Source organism: Etheostoma cragini, chromosome 16, assembly GCF_013103735.1.
Source record: "Etheostoma cragini isolate CJK2018 chromosome 16, CSU_Ecrag_1.0, whole genome shotgun sequence".
NCBI lineage: Eukaryota > Metazoa > Chordata > Actinopteri > Perciformes > Percidae > Etheostoma > Etheostoma cragini.
The window spans coordinates 15387968-15407932 of NC_048422.1; the positions used below are offsets into that span (position 1 = coordinate 15387968).

Sequence of the window (19965 nt, forward strand, 5' to 3'; positions counted from 1 at the left end):
GATGTGGTCATACTTTCGCACTCTCATCAGGATCCTAGCAGCACTGTTCTGGACATATTGCAGTTTCTGCAGACTCTTATGCAGACTTTTCCGAATCAGATGCATTTCCTGCAATAACTGTTGTAATAACTGTTATAACTGTTGCAATATATTTGTAAATCCACAGCATAGCAATGAAAAGCAATCCCAAAAGAACAAATGATCTGACTCAATGGCACTAAGTGTAACAAAAACAACAGTGGACCAAGGACTGAACCCTGTGGAACCCTGTGCTGAAGTAGGGAAGGGTCGGAAAATGTGTTATTATAAAACACACATTGAGATCTTTCTGAAATGTAAGATCTCAACCACTTACGCGCCTGGCCGGAGATGCCGAAGTATTTCTTGATTCCGTGCTAAGATTTAACAACAAAAGGACAGATGTTAGGTATGAGTCAGCAGCCAGTAACAGATCGTTTACCACCTTTTGTGAGTGCCTTTTCAGTAGAATGTTTTGCTCGAAAAGTAGACTTCAGCGGCTCAAAAAGATGATTACATTACAGATATTTTCAAAGCTGATTTGAGACCACTTTCTCAAAGACTTTGGATCAGAAGGCCAAATTAGAAATAGGTCTCTAATTTTCCAACGAGTTTATATCCATATTTGGTTTCTTCAATAATGGTTTAACCACCGCAGATTTGAAGCAAGCCGGAGAAACTCCTGTGGAGAGCAAAAGGTTTAAAACAGCTAAAACATACAATCCTAATGTTCACCATAGTTCTTTAACAAACCAGGCAGGCAAGGGTCCAGAGAGCAAGTGCTACCTCTTGCAGTCACAATAATTTTAGTTAACTCAGCCAAAGAAATTGGCTCAAACTCAGAGGGGCCCTGTCCTGTAGAAGATGGTCCTGTAATAGCACAGTCTAATCCCACAACATTTGACTGGGGTATTATAGTGAGGATGTCCTCAACTCTCTCATAAAAATACATCATAAAATCATATGCGGACAAATCCTTACAATTTACTGGCTGCTGAAGTGTGTAAGTCAGTCTGTGCCTGTCAAGACTGTCATGCCATGCCCTATAATAAACTTTAAGATTAGTATGGCGCCACTGACGTTCAACTTTTATGCAGCTCTTTCTGAGAGTCAGTGGCTCCTCATTTAGCCAAGGTGTATGATTTTTTTGGGAGCACACTTCCGTGTCTTGGCTGAGGCAAACTATTCTAACAAATCCCGACGCACATCATTAGAGGCATGGCTGACAACTGGATCCATCACATCTGGTAGTTTCAAATTAAGGTCAAGTAAAGCGTTAGTGCTAATTTAACGAGATAACCTTGTCTACTGCACCATTTTTCCAATACTAAATGAATTGGGGATGTAAGTTGAAATTGAAATTGTTTTTTTAATTAAGCTTTAGAACTGTTAGACATCTTCCCCAAAAGTATCCTTTTGTTTGACTTATTTGGGGGGGGGGTTCTTCACTAATTGTACTAGTTGAAGTCAGGGAATCACCAAGGGATTGGATTTATCCTCTGGGGACAATGAATGTCTGCACAAAATTGGGTGGTTTTGCCAATGTTTGACAGAGACAATAGATATCTGAAAGAAAAAGAGGAGAGAAAAATGGGATTTGGCATACAACAAAGGCCCCCAGTTTTCTGCACAATACAAAGAAATAATTGTGTAAAATATGTGAAATGACCTCAAGTAAAATTCAATGGGCCAGTTAACTTGTGACAGAAATATTTTAGTAGCCAGTAAGGCCCCCTTTTGGCCTACAAATAACTGGCATAATCTCTAACATGATGAAGCATAATTTTAGCTCATCAAACACAATGAGTTAGATAGCTAACAAGGCATTAAATTATATCTTATATCTAGTTGGATAAAACAATTCCAAGATTATTTTTGGAAACTCATGTTAACTAAATGTAGCTTATTTACTGTAGCTTCATTTTAATGTGTTGTGTCTGTTTGAAATGTTGCCTGGCAGGGTTAGTGTCAGGTGCTCATATGCTTGTTAGGTCATTGTCAGACTAGTAATGCTGTTCATGGTTTCACTGACATAAAAAAAACAACAAGATGGACATTTTCCAAGCTCTCCTCTCCTGTTCTGTTTCTTTCTCTCTGCCCTCTTCCACTTACTCATCTCATTTCTGTGCTGTTGCCATTCACTGACTCCCCTCCTCCATTCTGTTTGTCTTATCCACTTTGTCTCCTCCATCTATTCACTATCTTACCCTGCATCCCACTCTCCCTGCCTTTTAGTGCTGGTTTTGTTTCTTTGCTTTATTGGCAATGTTAGAGATTGTAATCGTGTGAATCATTGATGACTTTGAGACCTATTTGAGTACACACGTGTTTGTGTGTTGTATATGCACATAAACACACACATCAACGCAAGCAAATTACCCACTAGCTTGTGTCCATTCATTTATCATTTAATTTCCTTTTGAAGAAAGAAAATGAGTGTAAAGAGTGTGGGCATAGTAAAATGTCTTGAAGATAAAGAAGTTTGTTAATATGTCTCTGCTTTTTCATGTAATACATGAGGACAGGCTTGAAAGACAGGGTTAATTTGAAGAGGCTTGATTGTGTGTGTGTGTGTGTGTGTGTGTGTGTGTGTGTGTGTGTGTGTGTCTGTGTGCGTGTGCCAACTGTATAGAGTGTGAGAACGAACAAATGTATCGGACAGGACAGGTGGCTCCATTGTGTCTGAAGCCATATCTTCTACAGTCAGGGATTTATGTATGTAAGACAGGGAAAGAGAGATGGGGTCAATGAAGTCGAGAAAAAGAAAGGGAAAAAACTGTCTGTGTTGACGTCATGTTTAAATGTATGATGGCCAGATAGAAAAATAAATATTTCTCTCTTTTTTTTACTACTGTATTCTGACTTGGGCCACAAAGAACAGGAAAAGGAGGGGCAGAAAGGGATTAAGACAGCGACTTTACTTTATGGGTGTTTTTATGAAAGTGAATTTCATTCTAAAAATACCACTCATACACGCACTGCATTGGTAAGAAGCTCTGATGTCTTGGTTGTAACACTACTGTGAACCATTAAGGTCACAGGAAGGTTAAGAGGGAGTAAGAAGGGAAAATTAGAGGTCTGGATCACCTTAAGGCAGTTGTAGATATCTATGCACATCAAGTCAAGTTTATATATAGCCCTGAGTCATTGCTCTAGTCTCAAAGGGCTCCACAGTGGCCAAAAGGGAAAAATGGTAAATGAAACTGACACCACCCAAACACACAAGCAAAAGGTCTAATTAACCTTGGGTGGTGCTTCTCAGTGAAGGCATCCTAAAAACATAACAGTGCCAGCGTTGCCAATTAATAGTGGCCAATGAACAATTTTTCAGTACTGATCTATGGGACCTTGGATTTTTCAAGATTTATACATTTGTTTGTGAATTCTTCCATCCATCCATCCATCAATCCAACCATCCATTTCTATTGCTTATCCAGGGCAGGGTTGCGGTGGCAGCAGGCTAAGCAAGGTAGTCCAGATTACCCTCTCCCCCTGCAACCTATTTTCTTCCAGCTCTATCAGGGGAATCCTATGGCCTTTCAAGCCAGATAACATAACACTGATCAGATGACCAAACCACCTCAACTCACTCCTTTACAAAAGAGGAGCGATTCTTCTAGCTCTCTCTGGATGTCTGAGCTCCATCCCCCAATATTTTAGGTCACTACTCAACAGTAGCTTTGGGTGTGTATTATAATGCAGATTGACAGGTAAATTGAGGCTTAGCTCCCTCATCAACCGTCGACTATAACGCCTGCATTACTGCTGTTGCTGCACAAATCCGCCTGTCCATCTCACGATCCAATTTACCCTGACTCTTAAACAACACAAGGAGAGAGAGAGAGACAGAGAGAAAATTTTAGGTATGTCTGTCAATAATGGAGACTGCAGTCAAAGCCAGCTCCTTTACTCCCCCTAAAAATATGTCAAATTTCAATCAAAAACTGAGTTTTAAAGAAAACTGGTCAAAGAAAAGGTGTTGGTTCTCACCGTTATTGTCCAATGTCTACAACTGTGTCATCTTTGTAGTGAAACTGTTACTGTCAGAAAGTCATCTAGTCTTTGTCTTTTGTTTGTGAAGGGCTAATCTCTTTTTGGTGAGTAATCATCAGTAGATAAATGAGTTTGAAGTAGGTTGGTCTCGCTTCATATGCATAGTATGTTGTTTAACTTTATTTCTGGACTTAGCACTATGCCGTAATATGAACATTACACTGAATTTTCATAGCGCCCAAGAAGGCAAAGCATTGGTTTCCAGTCATGGGATTTAATTTGGCTTACATGACAAACACATTTGAACATTTCCGTAACATCTCAGTCTGATGCAAGACATCAGAAGTAAAGGTTAATAAGAGATTATTTGGTTTGATGAGTAAATACAGTTTCAAGAAGTGATAGTATGTGTACACAGAGAGAAGAAAAAGGCTCAGAACAAAGCCTTGAGATTCTCCACAGCCCCCATTACAAAACAATGAGGTCATATTGTTGCAGCAACCTTAATCTAAGACCTTGGTGTTCTCTAGGCATACTTAGATTGTACCGATATACAGATCCCAATTCACACCGTTTAATATATAAGTAATTATGTACATATCTGCTGCTTCTAGTCCAGGCCCTCCATAAAAAAGTAATATAGACAGATTTTATTTTTGGCACAAACACTCTAATACAATATTTATTTGAGCTACAATTTCACACAGTATGGATAACATTAGTATGTTTTATTTTAAGTGGAGTTTGACTGAAAGTCCTAAAAGTTAATTGCAGAGTTCATGAATGCGGGTCAACAAATATAATAAGAATATAACCAGGGCAAAAGTATCTGTGGAAACTAATTTAAGCTGCAATAGCACACAAACAGCTTGTGAAACATCATGGGGGCTGTCTCCAAAGAGGCAGCATTATCTCCAGTTAAAGCATAGCATCTTGTGACTCCAGCTTGTCATTGTGGGACAACTTAACCAGCACAATGATGCCCTTCACAAGACTTGCTGAATTGATTTTGTAGACTGAGCGGAGGACTTGTGATTTCACAAATCCAGTCATGAACCCATTGAATAACAGATATTTTTGTTACCGCAATTTATTTCCATGGACTGTATTTAAGTTCATGTCATGTTAAATTTCAATGTTCATATCCACTCTATAAACCTACTTTATATGGGAAAAAAACACATTCCCCATATTAAATATCTTTCAAACTTTTTTCTTCTCATCTCCTTAATACTGCACACACAGTTGATTAACCTTGTGAACCCACGTATTCTCCTTGACTTATATACTATATACTCTGTAACTACTAGATGTAATTATACTTATTTTATTTTGACCAAAGCAAACTCAGTAGGAAGAATCATTACATCAAATTGAAAAAAAGGTCTTGTGCCTAACTTTATGAACCTTTCTGCAATTCAATTTTACATATTCCCAAACTTTGTGATCTTTAGTCAAATTGGAAATACAATTCTGTGGGTATGAACAATGTTGGCCCACTCAAAATGCATTTGTAATGATCCACTCACTGAGTGCACTGTGGGCTGCAATAGGTTAAAGCACCATTTACAACCGGTCTGCTGATTCTGTGGAGGCTTTTAAAAATCTGTTGAATGCCTACCTTTTTAAACACTCTTCTGGTTAATCTTTCTGCAATGTATTTGTTATCTATTACTTTGTCAGTTTAATTGTGTATTTTGGTTTTAACATGTATTATGCTGCATGTTTTATGTAAAGCATTTTCAGATTTTTATCTGTGATAAGCGCTTTATAAATAAGTTTGACTCACTAATTTTGGGAAGGAGGTCATATAGACAAATTGCTAAAGGCAGAGGGTAAGGACAGATAGTTTGCTGTGTGTGTGAAAACATTAGTGTGTGACAGGGATATTCTGGCCCAGGGAAGTGGGTGAGGGCAGTGGAGGGCTTGTATGTGTGTGGTCATTTGGGCTAGAGAGAAATTTACACTATGTTAAAATGATAGCAACATATCAGAGACAAGAGGAATGAGTGAACAGATGGGAGGCTAACACGTTTGGGTTGTTTTTTTAATTCTACGGTCCCCAAGGACACAGTACCAGTTGGTCTGACTGAATCAGTGCAGCAAGCTCCAGTGTGTTGCAGTAGCTATAGCAGCAAAACAATCACAATCTGAACTCACTGGCACTGATATAACAATGTGTGTGTGTGTGTGTGTGTGTGTGTGTGTGTGTCTCTAGCAGTTCAGCCTTATGCCAGTTGTATGAACAAAAATGAGCATTGGGAATAACAATTTTCCGTTTTATCCCACGAGGTAAAAAAAAAAACACTTTGCATCTGTGATATCTCCTTGGCATCTTGACATCTCATCTCCGACTTTTACATGATGCCATGTTTGTAGACAATCCTGATCCAGCAACTCTAGTTCCAAGCTCACAGGTCATGCAAGACTGAATGCTGTGTCTTGCATCAGTTAATCTGACATTGTGACCTTCTCAACAAACATCAATGTCCTGGCGTTACAGCTCGATCACTCCAACATCTGGCCCGACAGAGATATTTCTAAACGAAATTCAATGACTGCTAATGAAATACTTGCAATAAGTGGATTTTCTCATGGCAGTGAAGTAAATCTCATTCATGCTGAGCTAAACTCGTTAGATTTACGCACATAGACAGTGCATTAATTGTCAAACAGTTTTGACCAACTGCTCTCTCCCTGTATTTTTCTCTGTTCCTTTTTCTAGATGTTGGAGCCTAAGTTTGATGACCCTTCCTGTGAGCTGGGCGGAGTAGGAGGTGATATGTGCCTCCATCTGCCCACCCGCAGCTCAGAAGGTGAGGAAAGCAGCCTGTATCCATCCAGTCCTTCAGAGCCCCCAACCCTGGGCAGTCCTCACCCCTCAGATCCTCTCACCCCTTTGGATGAGATCTACATGCCTCTCGGGGGTCTGGTGGGATCTGAGGAGCGACATAAGGTGCCTCCCACACCACCTCCTTCCACCGAGGGCGAGGATTGGAGGAGCATGGAGGGTAACGAGATGGAGATCTGGAGAGAGGCAAATGCTTTGGATAGCAGGAGAGCGGAAGAAGAAGATGATGGGGCCAGCAGAAAGAGTGCAGGAAGTGAGGGGGAAGAGAAAGAGGTAGAAGAAGGAAGAGAGGAGGAAGGAGTAAGGAATGAAGAGGAGGTCAACCTACACCTGGTGGTGTCAAACACAGATGAGGACAATGCTTCGGAACAACTAGACACCAACGCTCCCCCGTCCTCCTCCTCATCTTCATTCGTCATCCCTGAACTACGCCTTGACCGCTCCTTCAGCGCTGATGCCCTCTCCTCACCCAACACTGACGAAGAAGAGTACGATGAAGATGAAGACGAGGAGTCTGATGAGGAGGAGGAGGAGGAGGATGAAGATGACAGTGATGATGCCTACCTGCAGCGTAGCGACAGCAAGCGCCGCAGTATGGTGGAGGGGGCCACCTGTGAAAAGCATGGAGGAGGGGGGCTCAGTGTGCAGAATTCCCTCCGCAGGCGCACCCACAGTGAAGGGAGCCTCCTTCAAGACCCCCGCACGCCTTGTTTCACCTCTGATAATGCCATCAACTGCCTGGAGGCGGGGGGAGGGCACCACAAGGGCGGCTGGACACTCCCATCACCTAAAACCCTGAAGAAAGAGCTGACCAAGAACGGAGGCTCCATGCATCAGCTGTGTATGCTGTTCTCTGGGAGGAAGGTAAGCACACTAAAATAATGATAAATATTGAGTCATGCAGCAATAAAGTTATAGTAATACAGATATTGTTCGACACACACACACACACACACACACACACACACACACACACACACACACACACACACACACACACACACCTATACTGGGATTTGGTCTGTAATAGTGCTAACATCTTTTCCTAACTATTGCATCAGCAGGGTTGAGTGATCCAGCAGCTCAGTTCAATGGTTTCTGGAAAAGGGTGACATCTAGTGGTTAATTAGAGGAAGTACAAAAGAATCATGTAGTCAAAGGAGTGTTTGAATCTAACATTGAATATTTTGTCATATGAACAGTGTACTGCAACTAAAGTTGAATACTAGGACAGCCTTGTGCCTGAATTTACAGTACTATTTTTAACACAAATTTTCACAAATATTGATCAATTGCACAACTATTTTCTACCTAACTGGAGTTCAAAAAAAAGATTTACCAATTAAGGATGCATTCAAGTTTCAAAATTGTATGTGGGTTAATGATGTTAAAATATTTACTGCACAAGAAAAAGCACTCAGCTTCATTTAAATGGGATTGTTGTTATTTTTAATTTTTTTATATATATACTTTTTTTTTTTTTTTTTACAAAACACTGACATCTCTTCATAAGAAAGGACAAATACATTGATGTTTGCATACATACTTGTGCCATTATGTACAACAAAAGCATCGTAGCAAAGTGAAAAATGAGACTACCATGACATTTTGATAGTCAATTGATTGATGTATTTTACCAACTATTTTCTGCATACTGTACTACAAAATTGAATATATTTTTTCAATATATTTAAATAATTAATTTAGGAGTTGCGCAGTGAGCCATTCATTGCAATGCAGGAAGTTGTTGTTCTAGTTGGCCGACAGAGGGAAAGCATGCGTCACAGCCAGTTTGCCTTGCAGCCTCACATACTGTAAGTGTGCATCACATCTTTTCTCTCTTCACTTTGGCCAAGTTTGAGTAATGCACATTGATTAACACATCTTTGTGTCTCTCGCTTTCCTGTTATCTATGAAGTAATGTGTTTATAATTCTATTATTTATTTTATTATACTTATTACCCTTTATCTGGAATGCAGACAGGTCATCATCTCTGCACTCATTTCTCCCAGCAACACTATTTAAAGTAACTGCACACCTGCACACCTATTACATCAGTATGCATTTTGGCAATGACTGTTACTCAAAAAAAGATTGAAGGCAAATGGGGAGAAAATAGAAATGACAGTGATATCAGAGCTCCAGAGATATCCCATAGATGTAATTGATACACACACAAATGACGGAGGCAATCAAGTACTCAATCTCTCATCTTAGAATATCAGAAAACCTTCTTTGTTTTATCTGTCTCTCCTTCCAAAAGTCTGTCAGCACACTCGGTAGCCTTAAATGGCAGTGTGTGTGAGCTGTGCAGAGAAGGAATGCAGCAGACAGGACTGGAGCCTATTGGTCTTGGCAGATTCAAGAATAATTTTACTACCTTTTGGCGTCATGGACACAGCTTTCAGGCATATGTTTCCATTATTTAAAAATGATCTGTCAATCCCCTGTCGCTCATAAATCTTGTGCACCGTGTGCACATGTGTGTCTGTGTGTGTGTGTGTCCAACCTCTGCCTTTATTTCATGACATCGTAACAAGTTTTCAAATTGATTTGGTGCTCATATGCAGTATTCCAGTGAGGGAAATCTGGTTATAATCAGTTCTTACATATAAGTGGTGTAACGGTTGTCCCTGTAAAGGGGTATGAATGAAACATTTCCTTTAAAAGTTTGATAAGTAAGGGCTAAATTAGAATTTGTTACAACTTTGTTTATGTGCATTTTTAAAAGATGGCTTTAAAAGTTTTAGAAAATATGATACAATTTCCAATATTATTATTTAATTAATTATTTTAGTAAAAAACAGTCATAATTTAGACAAAACAACAAGTAAGCCTTTGCTTCACTGCTACTGTTTGATAATTTTGATTCATTCAAAAGTCCAACAATTCAATGTGAGCTAGCATTAAGTAGCAAGTGCATGGTTTTTATTTTGGATTGTGTGCATTAATAATTTGAGTCTGACTTTACTGAAGCTTATTTTCAAAGCCAAATAGTTGCACAGTAGGCCTATGTGTGTTGCATTATAGAGGAAGAAGTGTGAAAGAGGAAAAGACACAGTGTGACTCTACTGTCTGACGTTTTATAATGTGAACCCCCTCACTGTCTATCTCTGCCTGTCACCTCGCTTTTGTCTTGCCAGGCAGTGTTTACTTGCCCATTAACAAGCAGCAACTCTGGTCCTGTCTTTCTTTCCGCTCTGTATCTTTTCCTCTAGCTTGATGTCTCTAGTGGCCTATCATCAATGCAAGGAGAACCAGAGAGAGACAGAGAGCAGGTCTAAAGAAATAGATTTCATATTTTGGTTTAATTTTACTTTTCAAAACAAAGTCATAAAGTGATTCCTCAACAAAAAATGTTTCCTTTTCGAGGTATAAATGCAAAACAAACAGTAGAATGACAAAAATGATTGTTCAAGATCATATCTGTCATATCAGTATTAAGATTGGATGTGTTTTAACAATACCTTAATGGTCTTTGTAAAGCCTCTTTTAGATTACATAGCCAAAAATAAAGACCGGCCTTGGTTAAGTATTATAAATGTCAACAAAGAATGTTTTGCTACCACAGGCCCCACAAAAGCACCATTAAAATGTTTACGGTAGTAAAACAACAACAACGGATATTTAAAAGAATGTGAGTCCAGAAGTAACTTAGAAAGGATTCACTGATCTGTTTCACAGTCCACAATCCATTACAAGGCAACAGATGCTGCATGCACATACATAGCCATACTGGCCGAAACCACTGCATGTTCTTTCCAGTCCGACCATTACATAAAATTGTCATCTTGCTGTCCAAACCCTCAAATCCTCACCACACTATCCATCATCTTGTTTCAGTTTGTGGATGTGTCGCATCCACGCGTAGGTTGTTAGAACAGACGCGTGTGTATCTGACGCAGCGCTTTTGGCTTAGGCAGGCCAAACATTTTGTTTATGGGGTCTAAATGTTTGTTTGGAATCTGGGTAAATATCAGCTGTGTTTCCAGATGTTAGGGCAGAGAATTTTTTAATGTGTTTACTGGTGGTTGTGTGATGGCTTACTCTCCTGCATTACATCAAGGATATACGGGGGTGCAGAGTACAAATGAAAATAGGTTAGCATGCATTCATACTTGAAAACAGGTTTGCTAACAGTTGGTGCTGCCAGTATGATGCAGTGTGCGCGCGCGCGCACACACACACTCACACACACACACACACACACACACACACACACACACACACACACACACACACACACACACACACACACACACACACACACACACATATACACACACACACACACATACACATACACATACATGCGGCAAGGGACCTCTGCAGGATGAATACAAATTGTTGTACAAATTAATTGTTGTACATTACTACGGATCTGACTTTTGTTACAGACGGTGAGGAACACAATGATACAGAACTGTTAATCGGATTGAGCAACATTTGCTTCTATCCTTTTGTCCTTTTTGTGACACAATCTAAATGTAAAACTGTGAATACAATAGTTTATTAATGATAGGGATTTTTTATATTATAAGTGGAAACAAGAGGGAGATGACGTCTCTTGTTTGGCTTGAACAGCATTCAAAATTCAACACTCTAGACAGCAATTACCATTTAATGTTGGTGCACCATGCACACAATCAGCCCATCTATTATTTCTGTCTGAAACAAACCTGTAGGCTACTGCACAACTAAATTAATGTTCTAAAGTTATTTAAATATTGCCACTTTAGTCTGGTGATGAAAGAAGAGTGAAACAGGGATAATCTAAATAAACGACTGTCAGAACTATGCAAAACACTGCATGTTATTCTATATTTGTAAAACTACTGGGCAAACAGTACACCTAGCTTTATCTAATCTAAGTGACTCACTTTTGTCCTAAAGGCTAAATCCAAGCACACCCATACAGACATATGTGTACAAACATTCCTTAGTAAAATTGGTTCTCTCCGGAAAACATTACTACTATTATTTTGTTGTTGTTGTGTTAATTATTTTTTTCTACCTCCGTATGTACAACACTTCCTTGGGCCCCATGAAAGATGATATATAATGCAAGCTATTGTATTATTATTATTATTATTATTATCATTATTTCTATTATTATTACTATTACGTCTGGACTGACTTAACTTTTTTCTTTTTACAATGCCTGTTCTGTGGGCTATAATAAAGTGTCTGTGCAATAATATTTGTTTTACCTTATTAAGATACCTTTTAGAATAACATACAAAGGGTAAAGTACGCAAAAATGAGTTTATAACAACATGTTTGGAGTATTGAACCTTCAGAGTATAGTGAGTCTTCAATTTCCTGGATAAACGAGATAAACAGTTAGAGGAACCTAAGCCTGCTATGTTAGGCCATGTAGAAAAATATAAGTAAACTTGGGGTACTGTTAAGCCATGTTATTTGTAGCTACCTAACTCTTAGCTTAAAGGTCATAGTATGAAAGAACACAGCACTTGTTGATATCAAGACTGCGGTGGGTCAGCACCCATGACCGGAGCTAATAATAGTGCATTTGTTACTCAAGGAAGTACATTAGAGGTTCGTGGAAACAATTTAAAAATACAAGGCATCAATGAGAATCCCTTTAAGTGTTTTGTCCAAATGTAAATCAAAATACATTTCACAGGTCATTTGCTGGGGGCCAAGATGTACTGTACATCAGAATGAGTACATATTCAATGATAGCACTGGGGAACACTGAATTGATAGTATAGTTAAACAAGAGCAGTTGTCTTCTGTTTTTGGCCTGGAAGAGACAAAATGTCACCAGGGTTCAAATCCATGTGAGATGCAACCAGACTGTTTATGTCCAGTAAAACTCTAAATGGGTAACATGTAAATATTTACTGAGCAAACTGAACAAGCTTCCAGGACAGTCAACAGAGTGTCCAGTCACTCAAGTGTATATTGACAAAAATGCAAAGGAACTGAATGGGATGTTTTTCAGTTTATGGTGTTTTACGTCACAGTTGACAATAAAATAACGTTTACTTTACTCGCAAGAGTGCACTCATATTATAGAATGCAATATATATGATTGCCCCTAAAGGAAGTAGTTATATAAGACAGAAGATTTAGGATTTCTTTCTCCCTCAAAAAAGGGGACTGCACATTAAGAGAAAAATAAAACAATCAGACATGAGATATTGCAGTCAGGTATTGATACACATAATTTGCATCCATTAAATGTAATAATAAAAAATAAACAAATTGTAATCAAATTTCTTTTGGGACAGACACATAATTCTTATATTTTCAAATTATATGAAGGAGTCCTATCGATGGATCAATGGTTGATAAATATTAAGGACTCTTTTGATTGCTTTATTTCTGTGATCTTATTTTTCTGTCCTTACACTTCATATTTAAATTAATTTAAAATATTGAATGAAACAGACACATGGATAGAGGCATCAAAAACAAAAACCTGTATGTACTATATCTGAAAGAAACATTTAATGTTTGATTAAAGGTTTAAAACTCAAAGTGCTAAAATGGGTTGAGAGTCAGAATTTGCAAACACATGCAGGACACATTATGTTTTAGCAATGTTTGGCTGTTTGTAATTATTGATTTTCTTTAATGGGCTACCTGGGTAGTTTCTTCTTTTATGGCTTTGATCTGTGTGTGAAGGAGTTTGGGAACACACTGTTTCCATCCATTAACTCTGATGTTGTAATACAATGAAAATGAGGGATATAATAGCCTTTCCTTTGATTCTAAAAAAATATGTTGTTTCTTGGTTGTTACCAATTTGAACAGAGCAAGTTGAGAAAAAGTCAAACATTGAATTACAACACACAGCGGCATATGGCTCAGTCCCTTTTTCCTCTTAGTAACAGATTGCTTCTATGCTTGACACTCGCTAAAAGTACTGACATTTGAAAAAAAATAATGACAATGTAGCAGCAGGGACATTGTTCCTTGTGAATGCTGTACATGGAAAAGGACAAAATAGCATACAATGCAGTCTGCCAAATGGTGTGACAGGGCATTGTTTCAGTTAGTCTCAGCTGGTTTAACTGAGGAAATAAAGATGACAATGAACATGACTAATACAATTACCGAAAGCCATCACATGAAACGTAAGATAATATGGTAACCACTTTAAGGGAATATGCAACAGTTATTATCAGCAATCACATTTCCTCAGTGACATTTTAAATGAAAACAGTGTTCGAGAATTTGATGATGTCTTTCTTTCGAAAGATGTGATGACCTGATGTCATGTCAGCACTTAGTAACTGGACCTATTTCAGCCGACCCACGCATTCTGCTCACCTTAGTGCCCTTACATTGTATGCATTTAGGTCATTAAGTGACAGGATTTGGATGCTGTCACTGGTGCAACAAAGCCCTCTCCTGATGTTCACCTAATCCAAGAGAGGATCCAGAAGGCCCCTTGTGTCATAAATGGAGGTGTTTACAGTGCTCGTTGTCATAGCAGTATTTTGGCTGAATCTTGAATCCGTTACATAAATGTTGATTGATGGTCTCTCTTATATGCGTACACACACACTAACAAATGCACATCCTTTGGATTAAAAATGTTAAAAATACTGAGTGAAGTTGACTTGACCTACTGTATATGCTATATAGATAAATATCAGCACATAGAGATACAAGCAATACTTTAACATTGAAATGCAGTGGAAAGTGATTCAACCATAATAATGTTGTTGAACGTAATGGTAAGGATAGAGGGTAGCCATTGTAAAGATCCAGGTTTAATTCAGTTCACAGATTTGCAGAATCCTGACTTGTATTTATAATGTCTCACTTGTTCAAAAATGTGACTGTGCAAATAGTCACACTATTTGACCTGCTCTCTCAAGGTTTTTCCCAAAATTTGTCTTATCTTATTGAGATCATTTGAGGAAGAATTCTCAAAAAGATGGTGAGATCAGTGTCAATAAATACCTTCATCACCTGAAATCAGTAATTGAACCTGCAAATTCTCGTTCAGGACCATGTTATGGAAGCTCTTTGCAAATTGTTGTGTTGTTAGTGTGTGTAGGATATACAACTTTTTGTTCGAGTCTCTGTGTTTTCTGTCTCTGGTGTAAAAATTATGCATACAGTGAGACACTGTAACAAGAACACACCATACTTAATCTGCATGCCAGTTCTGTAACTAGGTTAGGTTAGGTTTGAATGTTCGACACAGGCAACCGTGTGGCAGTACATGCAGAAATAGGACATAGACACACACAATCACTCACACTCTGCAGGAGGCAGGGCAAACAATGCTAGTGGGATGATGGGAGCATGCTGTCCTCTCAGGATGGGAACAGTGTCAAGGGAACAATCATCCTTGGAGGAAAAGAGAGGGAAATCAATGCATCATGAAATAAAACATTTAGTTGGGTTGAATAACCGTTTTTGCTTTTGCTTTTTGTCACTTAAGGTTGATTACAAAAAAACTGTAGTATGTCCCACATTTAATCATCTTTATTCAGTTTGCCTTTCTTCAGTATCTATATCTCCGTTTTCTCACAGTTTACATAATAAATAGCAAAACAATTAAAATTATTTTATGTATGTATGTGTGTATATATATATATATATATATATATATATATATATATATATATATATATATATATATATATATATTTATATATTTATTTATTTATTCATTCATTCATTTATTTTTTGGCTTTGGTCTGAGTGAATTATTTTCAGAATCAAATTTCTTTTAATAATTACTCTGTAGCCACCAAGTTCTGTGAAAGATTAATTCTAAAAAGTAATGTTATGTGCATTTGTTCTGTCTTTTGAATGCACTTCATGCTGTGGCAATTGTACTACAATTGTAAATACAGTACATCGCCACTGAGTTATGCAGAAGTCTGATTTGTGTAGGCTAAATTCTCTTGATGATAGCAACTTTGCAATTGTTGCTTTGAGCCCTTGAGTTGTTGGCCAGGGCACAGGAAATTGTTAATCCGGCCCTCCCTATGATGTAGCCAAACCCCTTTTTATAACGTATGACTCGTTTGATGTAGACCCTTGTGTGAGGTATCATTGAACTCAGCAGAGTTTCCATTCATTGGTGATGGTTTGGCCAGCCCCCTATGCTTAAGCCATGCCCCCTTTCATAACTGGTGACCTGTTTAAGGTAGAGTCTAATGTGAGGTGTCAATGAACTCAGCAGAGACTTGCATTTTTATTGTTAAAGGTTTGCACAGACCCCTATGCTTTGGCCATGCCCCCTTTTACAGCTCATTAACTGTTTGACGTAGAGTCTCGTATGAGGTATCATTGAACTCAGCAGGGAGTTCCCCTTTCATTGGTGACGATTTGAAGTGTCTGAGTGCTGCGCTAACGCATGGTCGCAAGGAGCGTTTGTAAGTAACCAAAACGTGCGCAGACCAGTGATGGCCCATCCAACGCTGCTTGCAGCTTTAATTATTTTATTATTATCATTATTGTTATTATTAGGAACAATAGCATATAGTAAAAACCCTTATGGCCTCTGTGAATAGATAATAGTGACATACATCATGTGTGTATCACAACAGCATTAACCCATAAAGAGACTCCACCTGAAAAAGGACATCATAAGTTGTTCAAGGAGCAATTATGACCCATATCTAAATTTATAATGGTGATAAACTCTAGCAGCTGTAGTAATTTTGACAGGAGCAAAGCAGGAAGTGAGGTGACGAATAGGAGTGCCAAAACTCCACATAAGATGGCAGGTTGGGGGGGTCGGTGGATGGGTCAAACAAACACCAGACTTTTCACCCAGGAGACCGGGGTTTGTGACCTGTTTGAAACTAAAAGCTATCAAGTTTTTTAGAGCAACTCTGTGTAACTTTTATCTGTAACTTTTGCACTTCTAACCTTATCATTACCTTATCAGTTCAGCAAACCAGCTAATGCTCTGTCCCCTGCAGGGCAAGGCTGGAGACACCGGGTAGTAGGGCATTTCCCTTGAGGGCTTTATAATTATATTGAATAACCTTCCATTGGGAATCCAACAAGCTATCTTACTGTCCTCTTTTAAAACTCTTTTTGAAAACTACATTTTTACAAAATGGCATTTAATTACAGTTTTCCTTTTGTGTTTAAGCTTTTTATTCATTTATTTAATCATATAATCATGTATATAATATGTATATTCATTGTGTTTCATCAATTTTCTTATTGTTGCTTCATCACTGCAAGTGACAAATTCATCATCTTTGTTAATTACCCCATGTGTCTGACAACGAAGAAGCCTCAGTATCTGGCTGCAACAGATTACTGGCTTTAGTTAGAAGTTTTTGGTCATTTAGCTATTGAATTAAATTAAAAAATGTATGTTGCCAGTGTTCATGGTTCACCCGTTGTGACTGCAGCCAATTGGAAGTCATTGGGCCTTTGGTGCTAATGAAAGTCATCCGCTGGTTAGAAAATGTCAATAACATTTTAATAGATAGCACCAGTTTTAAAGTAACTTGATTATCTCAGAAAAGTGACGTTTGCACGGTCATTGTTCATTAACATCCTGTGAAATGGGAAGTGCAGGAAGCTGAATAAGAGGAGGCAGAGGAGACACTCACAAAATTACACAAACTGGTCTCTCTTTGTGCGCACGCACACACACACACACACACACACACACACACACACACACACACACACACACACACACACACATACACACACAAACATGCAGACAATGCATCTTTTGTATCTGCTTTCATTATGTAGTTTGAGTAGAAATGAGTCATTATCCTGTCTGTAGGTCACTGAGTTTATTTTCAGATATAACTGAAAATTGTGGTTTCGCCATTGTGTTTGTATTTGTATTTTGTTTGTGAGTGTGTGTTCAGTTGCCGTCCAATTACACAAGCTCACAGAAACACACACACACCCATATCCACATACACAATCACACTCCCTTTGCAAGTTTATTTCACCCAAAAGAATCCTTTTATTTGCAAAGGACGATTGGACAATGTTTCCTGTGATGTAAATAGAAACAATGAAAAACAAAACAGGGCATTAAAGCAGTTATGCCATTACACATCACATCAGGGAAGTTTCTTTTAAATCAAAGTTTTTCATAAAACGAGGAAAGAACTGTGAGAAAAAACAATCTTAAAGAATGCTGAAAGAATATCTTTATAAATACATTTTGAGAACCCAAATCATAACCTCATGAAAACTTCAGTAGACACCAGCTTCATATACGGATAAGATTGCTTTAGGATCATTAAAACTTCTCAACTGAGTTCAGAATTTGGTTTTGTGATCCCTGTCCCACTTTTCTTTGTATAAACATCAGTTTGGGCTTTTATTAAATCTTTTTTCTAAATATCCCTTATTTTCTGGCTCTTTTAAAAGCTCCATTGGTCCTACAATGCCCCTCGGAGAGAGAGCACAGGGTTTTGTTTTTGTCTCCTTTTACTAATTTTGTTTCAACTTGCTGGCTAAGATCTAGGAGGAAGTGCAGATATTTATCAAGGGCAAGACATCACCAAGATTATCATCAAACAGCAGGCTCTGTCCAGTTATTTGAATGGTTTACTAACATCAGTAATGCAAATGGTTTGCTTTTAAGCGCCAACATAGAAACAGCTGTCATAATTCATTTTATTATATGATATATTCAAATTAGTTATTTTTTTCACAGATAGAAGAACTAGAATAAAAATGTAATAGAATGTACAATTGCATGATGAAGTTCCTAATTTCTGGAACTATGTGTTTCCTGACGTTGGGATCACCATCTAAAGGAAATTTGTAGAATGTTATGCACACACTTTTTTAAATGTACACCATCTTGCACATTTCTTTAGCTATTGTTCAATTTAGGAGATGCTCCAGCTCAGGTCATTGGTCCGTTCTCATGGCTATGACACACGTATCTCTGCTTCATGTGCAACACAGTTAATGTGGCCACAACATCAATAATTATTTAATTAATTTAATTTAATTAATGCACAACCATTATATGTTTAAGCTTTTTTTGAATAGTGACAGGAAGTTATAGTTGTGAGGTGTAGTAAATGCAGTCACAGTTGTTATAGTTATCACTGCTGCAGCTGCATTTTAATGCTGCTGTATTGAGCGTAAACTATGTGTAAACACAAGAACTTGTTTCTGCAAAGTTGGTACAGTTTTGTAAAAAGAGCCTTTGTCCAAATATTTTGCAAGAAGTTTTTTTTACCAGTTTTTTTCCACGTGTTAGAAATGTTAGGTGGAACATATTAGAATACCATGGCTCTGCCCTTCTACATACTTCCGCTCAATTCTCATTTCATTTCAGTACTCCTTCTGGGTTCGCGGTATAGTCTTGTGTTTTCTAGACCAAAGTTTTTGGCGGTCACATTAGCAAACAGAGGGAGTGGCTGAGAATAATGACGTTGAAGTTGTGCGCTAGTTTGAGTTGTATTTCCGTAATGGTGGCGGAGAAAGATGCGAGTGAAGCCAATCGGACCGTTGTGGCAACGCTGCTGAATATCCAGAAGTCAAAGCCCGAGCATGAACAATCTTTGTTGAGTTTTGTTGGGGCTCTCCTCCCCTCGGGATTTGGGAAATTTTGTTTGATTTTCCAGCTCTCTTCGTTAGTGGTGAAGGAGTTGGCTGGCTAATGCTATGAGGCTAACGCTAGCAATGCTAATACTAATTATAAGCCTTGTCGGTCTCCCCTCTTGTTGTACAGTGCCAATGATATGCGTCCCAACTAAACGTTAGCGATTGGTCATGGCAGATCCAGAGTTGCTCAGATCAAATAGTTTTAAACTTCAACAGAGTACCCGCCTTCAAGGAAGGCACTTGTTAATGAAGAGAGGGGAGACCCTTTGTACAAATGAAATGTCTGGTAGGACCAGGCTAACATTAGCTTTAGATAAGAGTAAGGTTTGAGTTGAAGAAAGCTCATGAAATTATCCTACTGATACTCAAAATTTGTTATTCTGAGAATCCTATGCCAGTTTTAGGCAAGTTGGGACTGATTTTATTCTCTGAGAAGTTTTATTAACATGGACCTAAAAGTGATTCACTTTTTTTTAGCTTTTATAAAAACAATCTGCTATATTGGATGCTGCAGCCTAATAAGTTGTTAACATGAGCCTCACACTCTCAA

General features: G+C 38.2%; 1 protein-coding gene across 7 annotated transcripts in view; it reads left to right on the top strand.

Annotated features, from left to right (window-relative positions):
* The window catches only part of rgs3a (regulator of G protein signaling 3a), a 130529-nt gene that overhangs the window by 92634 nt on the left and 17930 nt on the right, over positions 1-19965 (top strand). For all 7 annotated transcript variants that reach the window (XM_034895622.1, XM_034895624.1, XM_034895623.1 and 4 more), the window contains one exon: positions 6737-7726. In XM_034895622.1, coding sequence (XP_034751513.1) covers positions 6737-7726 — 990 coding nt within the window. The remainder of the gene's footprint in view (positions 1-6736; positions 7727-19965) is intronic.